This window comes from Centroberyx gerrardi, chromosome 20 (assembly GCF_048128805.1).
Source record: "Centroberyx gerrardi isolate f3 chromosome 20, fCenGer3.hap1.cur.20231027, whole genome shotgun sequence".
In the NCBI taxonomy this organism is placed as follows: Eukaryota; Metazoa; Chordata; class Actinopteri; order Beryciformes; family Berycidae; genus Centroberyx; species Centroberyx gerrardi.
In genome coordinates this window covers 6,022,337-6,036,734 of record NC_136016.1, presented here as the reverse complement: position 1 = coordinate 6,036,734, position 14,398 = coordinate 6,022,337, and the positions used below count along the sequence as shown (strand labels likewise).

Below are 14,398 nucleotides of genomic sequence, written 5' to 3'. Positions count from 1 at the left end.
TATATCGTCATCAGTGAAGCTTCAACTGACGACCCTCTGTATTCACACAATCAGATGCTCTGCATGAATGTATTGAACTGGTAAGAATCAGTTATAGTATTATCATTGTGAGATGTCGATGGGGGGGATTACAAAATGGGGCAATGGTCTAGACTCTAAATCGCTAAACTGGACTATATTCACTAGTTCATGCCGCCCAGAGTCCTAGCTAACGTAAATTGACTTGAACCGAGGCTAGCTAACGTTAGCTCTTCCTTCCAGTTGGCTAAGTTAATGTGTGTTAGCTAACGTTACCACCTGTACTGATCAGCTATATTGCTGCTTGACCATGGCTATGACTGCTGCACAGCCTGTTATATGGTAGTATCAGTAATGAGGACAAGCATTTAAGCTAAAGTTTGCCCTCCCCTCAATCAATACTCATGTAATAGATTTAAAATTGTGATAGTAGCCACTAATACACAAAGGTGAGACAGGCCAGGTACTTTCACCACACTATTGAACTGTATGACATCATGACCAACCTGTTCTCCCTTCACAGAGATAAGGTGTGTGCTCATTCTTCAGAGATGGAGTGTCAGAATCAAAATTTGACCTGCGCCATTTGCCTGGACCGGTTCAGAGTCCCTGTCACCATCCCCTGCGGTCACACCTTCTGTCAGAAGTGCATCACGGTTCACTGGGACACACAGAGCAAGGCAGATGTCGGACCTCAGTGCCCCTTCTGCAACGAGAAATTCCCAACCAGGCCCATTCTCAAGCGCAACGTGTCCCTCTCCGTCTTGACCGAGGCTGCGAACAGCACCAACCCCTCCTGCAGAGAGTCGCTTATGAGGGGGAGTGAAGGGGCGAGGGCCATGATGCTGTGTGATCGCCATAAGAAGCCGTTGGTGTATTACTGCAAGCAGGACAAAATGTCTGTGTGCTGCGAGTGTGCCATCTCCGAATGCGCGAACCATCAGATGCTGTTGTTGGAGGCAGAAAGGGAAAATCAAGAGGTATACAAACACACATTTTCAAGTTTAAAACAGCAGAGACCAGCAGAGGACACTGCCAGTCATAAACTGAACTGGTGTTAAGTTGTCTTCATTTGGCTAGATGACATGATTTTGGTTATATAGAGCCTACTGTCCAATTCTGATGCATTTGTCTCCAGCTGCTACTGCAAAGGAAGAGTATGGAGGCGGGAAAACTCCTGGAAGAGACAGAGAAAAGTATTGGCGAGCTTACTGAGAACATCAGCAAAGCCAAGGTAAGTTCCTGATTTAAGCCGTCTTCCATTCCTCCAAGTCCTCCAAGCAGGTACATAATTCAGCCTTTTCCATCAATAGGTGACTCTACAGCAGACTTCAGCCTGGGTGAACACCAAGTTCTCCACACTGATGAAAGTGCTGGCTGAGAAGCAGGAGGCCACGGAGCACTTCATAGAGGAGGAGAAAGAGGATGCCCTCTCCCAGGCGGAGGCTAGGCTAGCCGAACTTCAGGAGCGGGCCCAGAAGCTCCGAGAGAGCCAAGTCCAGATAGCAGCCCTGCATAACCTCTCTGACACTCAGCTCATCAAGGTTTGCGTCGCTGCCTCTTCGCTTTGTCGCCGCTAGAAATGACAGCGGGTCCTGTGACCTGTTTCCCTGCAATGCCTATCTCTTCACAGGAATCGCTGCTGGTGGAGGTTCCGCGTTTCCAGGACATTCCGGTGGAGGTAACGCCTAACCTGCAGGATCGGCTAAACGGCGTCACGGACGTCCTGTCCCGGGTCTCCAAGCTGGTGTCGGAGGACCTGGAGAAAGCTGTGTGCACCGCTGTGGGTCAGGACAAGCAAGGTGACCGGCTTCTGGCCTGTTGTCTCATCAGGTCCACTTAACCTGAGCTGCCAGCAGTTCGGTTCTGAGTTATTGTCGGGCATGCATTTATTTTGTAATACTTTAGTAGTATTTGTTGCCCTGTTAATGTGTATATAAGATGTGAATTCACATATTTATCTCATTCATATTCTCATATTTCTTTCTCATTTGTCATATATCGCATATATTTTGATGTTTTTACCTACGGCATATCAGGTAAAAAACCTTGTAAAATGTCATCTTTTCAAGAACAAAGAAAAACAGCCTTATTTCTGGCTTGATGACCATGCATTTTTGAGTTTATGTAATTGGTTTTGAAAAGGTTTCATAAACACAACAGTTGTAGAAACTTCTCAACCCATAGAGGACTATGGAATCCCTCAGTTGCAGATAAAACATAAAGTTGTGAGGCTTTTATCCGACAGCGATGATATGTTTAATTTTTTCTCTGTATAATTGTACTTTTTTCCATCAGTTCTGTATTGGAATATGTATTCTGCTGTTTTTTTGTTTTTTGCACACCAATCATAATGCTTGAATTAATATTATTTTCCTACATTTTATTCATACATTTCTACTTAAATATGTGCTGGAAGTTCCAGTTGTTGTTTTATAGCCCCATTTACCCGATCCTTATTTGTTTTTCTTTGCTGTATCGTATTACTCTTTGGCCACTGAAACGACCCAGTTTCCCTATGTGGATCATTAAAGTTTCATCTTGGAATTAGTTAGTGGGGTTAGGAACAACAAAGTGGTAAAGAAAGAGTAAAGTAATAGTATAAGAAACTCTCTTTATTGCTTTTCTACCCTTTCTTTTCCCTTTTCCCATCTGTGACATTTTACTTACTGTTCTCATGCTGGTCATGTGGTCTCCAGGTTCTCCTCAGGATAAGCGTCCAGTCCTGGCTGTGGTTCCCAGTCCCGCTGCTCCGTGCCACCCTACTGGGAAGGAGGGCCTCAGCGCTTGTAAGTCCCATCACACATTTTACATTACATTCACATTTTAGATATTTAGCTGATGCTCTTATCCAGAGCAGCTTACGAGGAGTGCAGCGGTAGACGACAGAAGATGGAGAGTCATTTATTATTATGTTTTCACCCCTGTTAGTGTGTTTGTCTGTCTGTCTGTCAGCAGGATATCCCATCCCATAACTATAATTGGAGAGCGGTTTGTGTGTTTGTGTGTCCCACCATGGAGGAGAGGAGAGGGGAGAGGAGAGGAGAGGAGACAAGGAGAGGAGAGGAGGAGAGGAGACAAGGAGAGGGGAGAGGAGAGGAGAGGAGAGAGGAGAGGAGAGGAGGAGGTTATAAATTCTAGTCTGAAAAACCTATGATTTCCAGGAAATGTGGTGGACAGATAGGCATTGGGCCATGGTGCAACTGATTAGATCTTGGTGGTGATCTGGATTTCCATGACGAGACAATTATCGTTTTTTAGCCAGAACTGTGAATCTAACAGAGAAAGACTTGATTCCAGATCCTAAGGGCATTTTTGTAGGGTCAAGAAGTCAATTTGGGGCGTCCTGGTGGCTCAGTTGGTTAAGTCACAAACCATGTAACTGTGACATCCGGAGTTCAGATCTGGCATGGGACCTTTGTCACATGTCATCTCTCTCTCTCTCTCTCTCTCTCTCTCTCTCTCTCTCTCTCTCTCTCTCTCTCTCTCTCTCTCTCTCTCTCTCTCTCTCTCTCTCTCTCTCTCTCTCTCTCTCTCTCTCTCTCTCTCTCTCTCTCTCTCTCTCTCTCTCTCTCTCTCTCTCTCTCTCTCTCTCATTAAAGAAATCATGTTCACTTAAAATTTAAGGATACCTTGGGTGTAACAGGTTTGATATTTGTTCAGCGTTGGCGGAGGTTCTGCTGTCCGAGTGTGTTCTAGTTTAGATTTGATATGTAATGGCTAGGACTGCAAACTGTATTAGACATTGATTAGTATTGCCTTTGGCCATTTTAGCACCAGGGCTTTGGAAGAAGATGTGACGATTCAGTGTAGCCATTGCGTCAGAGCGTGTATATCAGCCCCTCCTTGAATCTGTGGATGATTCCATTCTTCATTATTACAGACAGATGCTCTCTGACCTTTGACCCTCGCACGGCCAACGGGCACCTACTTCTGTCCCAGGAAAACCGGAGGGCGGAGCACCTGACCTCCGGGCCCCGGCCCGTCCCCGCCCACGAGGCCCGCTTCGACCACACCTGGCAGGTGCTCTGCTTTCAGGGCTTCACCCACGGACAGCACTACTGGGAGCTGGAGGTGTCCAAGCCATGGGCCTATCTCGGGGTAAAGAGGCCCTGCATGTTGCAATTACACATTGTAGTTCATGTCAAAGAGGATCGTAACATTTTTGATATAATGAGTGCAAGATTTGATTTGTCAGGCTGATATGAACAGGTTTCAGGCATCAAAACGTTTGGACACTCCTGATTGAATGTACTGTTTCTCATTATCTTAAAGTCATTTTGATGTAAAGGCTTATGCTTAAATGCTTGAAATGTGTTTCTTAGATAAATATAAATAGTGAAGTTGATGCCTATGTATGAATTTCTTTCCAAAGCCATTGCCTTTCCATCAAGGCAAAGGGTGGCTACTTTAAAGAATCTAAAATATACACTTTTTTGGTTGCTGCATAATTCTATTTGTGTTATTTCATAGTTTTGATGTCTTTACTATTATTCTAAAATGTTGAAAATGGTAAATGTGTCCAAACTTTTGACTGGTAATGTATGTGTATATTTTAATAACTTTTTGGCAGGACAAGTAAACTTAAAGACATTATCTGCTAATAATAATTTTCCTGGCCAAATTAAGTAAAATGTATTTTTCATAGAAATATGTCAAAGTTTACAGAAGTTTAGGCTCCACTGCTTTGTGTAGAGCTAGTGTAAGAGGCAGCCAATCAGGAGCCTGTTTGATACAGATCCACTGGTTTGCTTAGGGTCCGCTACAGGACAGCATGGAATGTGATGCTTAGGACATAAGTATTATGAAGGAGTTTCTTTGCGCCGCTCACACCGAGCCGCTCTCTCGCCAGGTGACCTACGAGACCATCCCCAGGAAGGAGAAGGGCAAGCGGTGCATGGTGGGGATGAACGAGCTGTCCTGGAGCCTGCAGCTGGACGAGCGGCAGCTCAGCGCCTGGCACAACGGCCGCCGGGAGACGGTGGTCGGCCACTCCCAGCACAGCCGCATCGGCATGCTGCTGGACTACGAGGCGGGGACGCTGACCTACTACGGGGACGGGCAGACCAGGCTCCACGCTTTCCACTGTGCCTTCACCCAGGAGCTGTTCCCCGCCTGCTGGATAGGGGAGGGCGTCAGCATCACCCTCTGCTCCACATGAGCCGACCCGCGAAAGAGGTGAAGAAAGGAGTTCAGTGATCAGCGATGACCTGAGAAGAAGCACTATCAAATACGGGCCCTAGCTGGCTCAAGGTAGAAGATGCCCTTAACCATTTAGGAGATTTTTTTTATCTTTCTTTTTTCCCCCTTTATAATGGCTCTCATCTTAACATGTTTTAGCTAGAAGAAGAACTGACTGTATGAAAAGTTAGGGGCATCCTCTCCCAACAACTGGCTAATTGGCCCTGGCTAATTAGTGTTCTTATTCACCATATGGCAGTGACATACCTGAGGCAGTGGTCACAAACTCTGGACCTAAACAGCTTTAGGGTGTGAAGGTTCTAGTTCAAGGCCAGCACTTTTGTTTTTTCTAAGTATGAATGAAATAATCTTGAACTTTAGATAGATTAGATGTGCTTTTTCAGATAGGCTAAGTCAGCTTAGCCTACTTAAGTCTACACAATATTATTTTGAGTTTTCTTGGTCTACCGCAAAGCAATAAGTATTCATTACTGGTGGGTGGGCTTACAGGTATGTGTCACAAGTGGGCAGTGGCTCAAATTATAAAATCATACATCAGTGATTAGTAAAATCCATGTCTAGGACTTCCAATCAACAGAATTGGACAACAAGCATTCCTAAGATTCATAATGAGTGTTCACTCTTTGTGAAACTCGTGTTTTTTCTTATTTTTATCTTTTCAGGCTTACATGAATAATATGAGTGCTTGTTGGCCAATTAGAAACCATGAGCCTCTGATGGGCACATGAGTGCAGCAGTTTACCCATTGTGTTGCTTTGCCAGTGGTGGGCTAGAACTAAAACTGGTCAACCCTGTATTTTTTTCCTGATTGGACAAAGGAGAAGACCATATTGTCATTGACACAGATTTTGGAACGTGGCACATATACAATATGGTTGTTTTTACAAATGCACAACCTTTCAAGGGTGATAGTGTATGTTGCCAACTTGTATTGCACATATGCCAAATTCTTAATATCCATGATAGTATAGTCTCTTCTTTGTTCTAACTCATTGGATCCAAGCTTGTGACTGACCACTGTCTTTGTCCAGTCCGACCGCTCCACTCTGGAGGTAGAATTCAATCCACAGAAGGAAGCGAGCCGCTTGATCATGTGGCCTGTGTAGGACAATAAGCCACTCCAAGGTGTAGTGGGCCCACTCATGGGATGTGAGACTTTGTCCTGTTAAATCTGCAACTCCTTTCTTTCTCCCATAAGAGATGTAGGTGAAACCCGAATCACCGTGAGGTTGTGCATTGCTACTGAGGATACATAGCCGAAAACGGACCACTTCTTAAATCTTGGGATCTTAACAGGAATGCACAAACCAGTCGCCCTGATGTTACAATCCCAAACCTGTGATGCTGACGGTGTTTTGATGGAATCTGCTGTACTGTACAGATGTTTTTAATGGGCTTTTGGCCTTTTTGACTTTACCATGAGCACTCAGAAAGCATAGCTGTGACCTTGGAATGTTGAAGAACTGGAGGCTCAGGACATCAGACACCAGTCTTTGGGAAAACTGTTGTGGATTTGCACAAGTTGTCCGGAAGCACAGACCAGGACTACTGACTGAGCGAGAAGGGAAAAGCACATTTCAAGGCTGCTAAAGCCGGATGACATTTCACCTTAACCCCCTGCTGACTATGGAATAGATGTTTATGCTAATGCACTATGCTGTTTTGAAAGTGGACATTCAGTAAACCCACCCATCAACGTGTGATATAGCAATATTTAGCGTAGAAATGAACACAAAAACACTCACATTTCACATGAATCAAGAATCCATTTAATAAAATCCAATCCAATGCATACATGCATTAGTTGCTGTTGAGATCATGCTTTGTTTTGTCCACATTACTTTTTTTTTTTTTTTTTGCCGTTTAAAATAAATTACTCAATAAATTAGTTTGAAATAAATACAGAGCTTTATTAATATACACACAGCCATGACAGAGCAAACAGGGGCCCGATGCATAGCGTTCTGAAAGTGCAAAGAATCAGCCACGGATGTGCCACAGATACAGTATATAGATTAGTGACAATAGAGGAAGGAAGAGTAGAGGCCCAGACGCTAAGGTGCTCGGATCAGATTTAAAGATCGACCTCAAACATGTCAGTTAAGATCACAACCACGAAAAGTAGAAACATAGAGAAGATCCTCCGACGAGCCCACGTGTGTTTTTTTTGATCGTTAGGTTCGAGAGTGAAATGTACATTAGAACAGTGGAGGGTGAAGCGGGCCGGCGAGTCGAGCGTCTGACCGCGCGCGCGTGTGTTCTCGAATGTTCAGAGGCGTGACAAAACAGGACGTGACATCATTGGGCGACCGCACAGTGTAACGATAATCCCTCCTGGCAGCGTGTCCCTCCGGGGCCCGGGCCGCGCTCGCTCTCTAGTCTAATCCAGGATCAGGGATTCACTGCCGGGGCTCTGCGCTGCTCTAATCTTTGTGGTCCTCTCATCCGCTAGAACACGTCGAAGCAGACCGGCCCACCCCGCGACCAGCTATCTTTACAAAAGCATCTCATTTTATAGGTTAGTGTTACCGAGAAAAATATCTCCTTTTTTTTTTTTTTAAAGTCGACATATTAAAAGCCTGTACACACAAAGAAATTATAGAAAAATAAAACACTGCGTTCAGCTCGCCTCTGGATTGGTTAGCAAAGGAATTACGTCATTCCATTCCGTCTAGTTTGATAGACAAACAGTCGTAGAAAGTTCTAAGTGAGCTTCACAGCGTAGCTAAATCTACTGTGGGGTGGCAGTTTGTTTCTTTAGCCAACTTGCAAGGCAACAAATACTAAAATAGCCGGCTAGTCAGGCTACAAAACTTCAGTGAACTATATTGAAAATAGCCCCCATATCCTGACAACTTTGGCCCAAACAATCACATCCCTTTCAAGGACTGCTATTAATACTTTTTTTTTAATTTATGTCAGGTCTGGGGTCTTAGCGAGGAGAATGGAGCTGAACTAACAGCTGATTACATTATGAATCATTAAAAGGAATGTGAGAGAGGGATGAGCGGAGGTGGAAAGCAACGGAGGGTGAGAGGAAGGTGAGAACCACAGGGACGAGTCAGAGGAGGAGACGGAGAGAGAGAGGAAAAACAAAGGGGAAAAGTTGACTTCGGCCTTGCCGGCATCCAGTTAACGGGGAGGAGAGGAGGAGAGGTGAGCCAGCGGGATGGAGGATGCGGGTGGAAGAAAGGAACGAGGGCGAGATGAAGCAGGTCTACTGGTTCTTCTTGTCTTCGGGAGGGGAGTAGGGAGGAGGCTTGTCCTAGGAAAGACGGGAAACAGTTATTTGACACGGCAGATTTCAACGTCTGTGCAATGGTCCATTCTGATTAAAGCAATATTCCACTTAGTTTTAACATGGGGGTTATTCGGCACTTGACCACAATGAAAACCAGAATATAAACTACACCAAGATTAGATGCAGCTGGGACGAGTTTGTAGAGTTCGGATTTTTACTTCCCGTTCATTTGAATGAGGCCACGAAAATAGACTGAAAACTGACATTTAACACGCTTGTGAACATATTCAACAACAGATCCTGCTTTTAAAACAATAAAGCAGTCATTGGTTAGCCGTTATTTTGCCTTTCTACTACTACTCTACTTTAAAAATAAAAGTAGATCCGGTCTCCCAAACAGTACCATCTCTCCTAAGTGGTATCCCTCCACTATGTTCTCTTCTATCAATAAAAATGCTATTTGGCTAAATTATGTTCTAAAACATTGGACCCACAGTCAGTTGAAAATCACAGTAGCAGGATCTGTTGTTAAATCTGTTCACCAACGTGTTAAATGTCAGTTTTCAGGCAATTTTCAAAAATCTGAATGCTACAAACTCGTCCAGCTGCATCCAATCGTGGTGATTAGTTTATATTCTGGTTTTCATGCCAGCCAAGTGCCGAATAACCCCCAAGTTAAAACCAGTTGGAATATTGCTTGAAGTTGACTTCTTGCTGGGTTTGCTGTGGTCTGGAGGGCCCTGCTTCACTGCTACTGACCTGCAGTGGCTCACTGCTATTTCCTGTGCAGGAGTCACTGGCCATGCTTTGCCCTGTTCTGACCTGTCCTGCATGACGCTGGGCCGGGAAGCAGACACCAAAGAGCTGATATTTTATGCGATTAAACTATATCAGCTATCATTTCTGATATTTCTTTAGTTCTATTTAGGGTTTGACCAATATGTGATTCTGTAGGCTGATACATATATTTCAGGATTGAAGCAACTGATAGCTGATATTTTGTGCCGATATTTGATATCTTTAAATTTGACCATTTTCGTGCCAGAAGTGCACTCAGTGTTTCACCCAGAATTGTATTTCTGGGCTTGGAAACAGTATTAATAATAATAGTAATAGTGACATATTCCTGAATGCTTGTGTGCAATCAGATCAAAATGTCACATTTGAATTCATGTTAAGTTTTTCGCATAGACAACCAGTGTAGTACTGATCAATTCTACAATAAATATGTCATCAAACAAACTGCATCATATCCATCATATCAGAGGTGGACCACACTGACTAACTGATATCTGATGTTAAATAAAAGAACCATATCACCCCGATGTATGAGTAAATTCATAGCTGGATCAGTTTAACCCTGGTTGTGCTGCAGTTTGAGGGAGCCACACTGCAGCAGGCGTCTTACCTGTGGTAGGTAGACATGTGTGGGAGGCAGCGTGGCACAGCTGGCACTAGCTGCTGCCTCGGCTGCTTTGGCCTCCGCTGGGAGAGAGGGAGACAGACAGAGAGACGGGGGCGGGAGGGGGGAGCTCACATTAATTAAACATGGTCTTACGATTAATCCCTGGGCTACACGAGATGACTGGAGCTAATCAAGCCTGAGCTACAATGGCCGGGATAATGATGGGGGAAAAAAAAGGGAATGAAGACAAAATGAGAAATGGGAGCGAGGCAGCCGGTAGAGGAGGCAGAGGGAGAAGCGAGTGAGAGGCGGCGATAGATTTGAACGAGCAACAAAGGCATCATTCAGCGGCCGGGGCTGCTGCAAAATGTTTCACTGAGGAGCGAAGGAGCGTTTCTGCTGAGATTCTTTCAACCAATACCTTCCAGCTGATTTTTGAAATGGGTAAATCAGCTAATACTGATCAATACCACATTTGTTAATTTGTTTGTTTGAATAGTAGCAATGCAGCATGTGATTGGTGGCTTTTTTTTAAGTTTATAAAGTGCTTTGACAATCACCAACTCATGAAATACATTAAAACAAGGAAAAATAAGAAGGCATCACAAGATAAAAGGAAAGAATGGAGGGTAAAACTAATATTAAAAGACAATATGATAAAAGACATAACATAAAACAAGTCTACAAGGCTTTAAGAAGTGATTATAAAGATGATAGCCGTTCTGTTAGCCTAAGCTCCTCAGGCAGGTAATCAGTTCACATTGTATTTCTGCCTGACAAAAAGAGATTGGAATACTGAAATATAGTCCAATCACCAGCAGGCTGATCACTCTGATTACACAGAGTGAACACCAGTAGATACCAACTGGTTGCCTACCAGTACCTTGCATAATCTCACCTGCTGATGTGGAGGGCAGGTCTGGGTCATGTGGGGGCTGCTGGCCCAGAGGAGCAGAGTACGGAGGGGGGGGCATGTACGCCGCGGGGCCGTCAAACGCTGGAGGGTTCGGGTAGAATCCACCTGGACAGTAGGAACACACGCCATTGCGGATTAGGTTTGATGCCGTGTGCGCTTTCACAGGCATGGGTTAGACCTAGCCGTGGATTTATTTCTCTTCAGTGGAGATCTCCGTTGTAAAATCAACAGTGTGTGTGTGTACCTGGAGGAGGAGGGTTGGGGTAGGTGTAGCCGGGCGGGGGTCCGGCGGGGTACATCCCATTAGCAGGGGGAGGAGGGCAAGCATAGGCCCCGTTAGCCATGTAGGGGCATCCACCAAACCCAGCAGTCACTGGCTGACCTCTGGACGCTGCAAGGCGCAAGGCACAAGGCGGGAAAAAGATGGAAGATGAAAAGACAAGATGGAGGAAAATCACCCCAAGTGTCAGTTATCGTACAGTCCTTGATGTAGCACTGTTTCTGTGGGTCTGTAACCGTACCCTGAGCTGCCACCTGCAGCATGTACTGGCCAAACTCTATGGCTCCTCCAGCAGCAAACACCAGCTTGAAAGAGGCAGAGCCCTCCCAGCCACCTGGAAGAGAAAACAAGAAGAGGAATCCACTGTGTACTTTCTTTCATGCACTGACTAACTGCATGGAGAGACACACACACACACACACACCTACCTCCAGGCTCAGCGGTAATTGTGCCTTTGATGTAATTGGCCCCCAGCACAGGCTGTTTGACCTCACAGCCCTTCATCAGGTAGAAGGGCATCATGAAGGACTGCAGAGCATCCCGCCCCTTAGCCAGGAAGATCACCTGGCAGAAAACATCAGCAACTATCATCATCTCAGCAGTCAAATGTGTTCTAAACTCATCCTCAACTTTTCCCATTGTCTTGTAAGACCTGGAGATATTAAAGCAAGGCTAAATCTAATACTCCTAAATAGAATCAGAGTTCTGCATTTTGTTGTTTACTTACTGTCAATAGTCTCAGCGTTATGTCACCATGAGGCTTGTGCTAAATATAGATTAAGACCTCTGGGTCTCGTCTCTTACCCTGTAGGGAGTTAGGTAGATGCTCCCCTTCTTGCTCTTCCTGAAGGCTTCAGGCAGACTGTCCGCGTCACAGAAAACCAGCTCCACGTTATCATAGTTCATCAACACGCTGGTGACAGAAATGGAGACAAATGAACACAATCAATTAATTGAACATAGTAAATTTGAACAGGCTGTATCAGCAAACATGCGGCCTGCTGAAGTGTCCTTGAGCTAGACACTGGATCCCTACCAGCCCCAGACCCTGACAAGGTATAAAGTTATTATTAGATGTTATGGTTCAGTCTATATTGTAAAAAAATACAAAAATGTTGTATTATTATGAGTTTTTGTTTTGTTAATGATATGACTCAACCCTAAATGTCATAATCTCTGAGTAAACTGCTTGTGGATTATGGGCCATTGTGCAACTGTCCAGTTACCAAACATAGCCCGTCACTTACTTTCAGTAAATAGTAAAGGGATTACACTTGTGACACTGGCCTACTACTGGCCGTGGGTTAGCAGTAATAATGGGTTTAACATGAGGCTCCCGCACGTTCGAGAAACATCCGCCACTGGTGTTACTTAATGTAAAATGTAGTGACTTGTATCTAGACTATAAATCCTTATTATTGAGCTAGCCAATGTGCAGACAGTGGAGACAGCCGTGCTGATGATGACAGCAAGCAATGCAGCAGCCCAGCACTGCAATGACTGGACCCTGACCGCTGACTAAGTTATTGTCACGGCATGATGGCACTAAGCGTTTCACCCTCGAAAAAACATGAATGTACTTGTGCTACAACCTTGAAAACAATGCATGAGCAGCAACGCTGAATGTGATCAGATCACAAGCCTGCTAGTTGACTACAACGATGATATAACAGGTTGATGGCCATGATGACTACGGATAACGTAGCCGCGATACGCTCCGTTCTCTTGCACAGAGAACGTAACGCATAAAATCTGACATTTTAATGTGGCCTTGCCCATCGGCAAAGGTGCATACCTGGTTGAACAGGTTTGAAGTGCTATTATAAATCGTTAGGAGCCGCTCCTCAATTCGGCATACGCCTGATCCACCAAGATGCACTTTATTGAAACAAAAGGTCAACTTTTACAACTGGTTCACGCTGCTCGCAACCGCCCACCATGATGTATTTTGGTATAACGTTAAGATGCATGTAGGAATAACAGGCTAACCGATTCTAAAGGTTGAACATTTTATTGAAATAAATGCTGCTTGGTGTATTGGATGTATGCCGAATGGAATAGTGGCTCCTAACGGTTCAGATAAGGTCTTAAGTTGGTTCTACCTGGCATGTACTTCTGTCAGTAAGCAAGGCCACATTAAATTGTCAGATTTTTGACTGGAGTTTGGCGTACCGTTCTCTCCATACAAGAGAGAACTGAACCTATCGGGGCTGGGGTAACGGTAACTACCCTAACACACAGCTAACCTAGCTAGTTACCCAAGCTACCTTTCACTGTTGTTGATGATGACACCGCCGGATTCCGAGTTGTTCTGGTTCAGAGCCATTTCGACGTCCCTCTAGACGCGTCGACAAGAAAAAGATTAAAGATTATCTTGTGTTCTGCTATCAGGAATGAAATTGTATCTCCAGCCTCGGAAACCTTTCCCACTTGGTCTGCGTTGTAATAACTGTTGTTATGATGCTGGTGATGCACCTGCACTTCCGCCATACGTGCGTAACGCCCACAAAGTGACGTCATGCTGCCTTCAAGTGCTCCGCATGAAGCTTTTACTTCCAAGATTAGAAGTGGTAAGAGCAACCGGGGGCATTAAACGTAACACAAATGACAATTACAGTACTAGCAGGTATTAAGTGGATATGTGATTGAAAAGGATGAAACTATATAAATTACAGCATGTATGAGGGTGTGCAAAATAACACATGTATAATATGAGAATATACCAAAAATCCTTATATGCAGCATGAAAATGACAATTAGTACAAAAAATCAAGGTATAGATAACAAATGAGAATATGAAGAAAATATTTTAATTTACAGCATATATACAGGATGTGCTAAATATGCATTGTATTCACATTAACAGGTCTACAGAAGGCCATACAAATGTACAAAAAGTGTTTAGATGTGCAGACGTGCACAGAGGCTATTCACCTTATCAGTATATTCAGTTCAAGAATAACAGTAAGCTAGAACTCACTGTTGAGCCTTCTAGAATATTTGTGGGCCTAATTCAACGAAACATCTGTCTGATAACGATCCGTGCTCACACACTCTGCAACCCTGCAACATTTAGATTTAGATTACATTCACTGGAAAGTTTGTCTCACGTACGGCTGAATTACGTGTGTGTGTGTGTGTGTGTGTGTGTGTGTGTGTGTGTGTGCGTGTGTGTGTGTGAGAGAGAGAGAGAGAGACCTCCACTGTTGCTCACCAACCCACACAATGAATTTGCATCTTGTTGCGTCTTTAACAGGGAAGCGGGTACTTTTGCAATATGACCGCTTACCTTTCTTTGACTCATTCTGTGAAACACTGCTCCTTACAGAAAGTGGC

The 14,398-nt window shown here is 44.4% G+C and overlaps 2 protein-coding genes across 2 annotated transcripts; one reads left to right on the top strand and one right to left on the bottom strand.

The window, feature by feature from the left end:
- Positions 1 to 43: 43 nt before the first annotated feature.
- On the top strand, positions 44 to 7,138 carry trim65 (tripartite motif containing 65). The gene is made up of 8 exons (XM_071907773.2): positions 44 to 80; positions 542 to 998; positions 1,157 to 1,252; positions 1,332 to 1,562; positions 1,652 to 1,820; positions 2,718 to 2,807; positions 3,902 to 4,119; positions 4,871 to 7,138. The coding sequence occupies exons 2-8, from the start codon at positions 570 to 572 to the stop codon at positions 5,177 to 5,179; spliced, it is 1,542 nt and encodes a 513-aa protein (XP_071763874.1). The 5' UTR covers positions 44 to 80; positions 542 to 569; the 3' UTR covers positions 5,180 to 7,138.
- Positions 7,139 to 7,146: 8 nt separating this feature from the next.
- Positions 7,147 to 13,504, bottom strand: wbp2 (WW domain binding protein 2). The gene is made up of 8 exons (XM_071907776.2): positions 13,330 to 13,504; positions 11,867 to 11,975; positions 11,491 to 11,626; positions 11,304 to 11,396; positions 11,027 to 11,173; positions 10,765 to 10,887; positions 9,870 to 9,946; positions 7,147 to 8,485 (listed from the first exon to the last, which is right to left on the bottom strand). Exons 1-8 carry the CDS (start codon positions 13,386 to 13,388, stop codon positions 8,438 to 8,440), a joined length of 792 nt encoding a protein of 263 aa, XP_071763877.1. The 5' UTR covers positions 13,389 to 13,504; the 3' UTR covers positions 7,147 to 8,437.
- Positions 13,505 to 14,398: the final 894 nt, after the last annotated feature.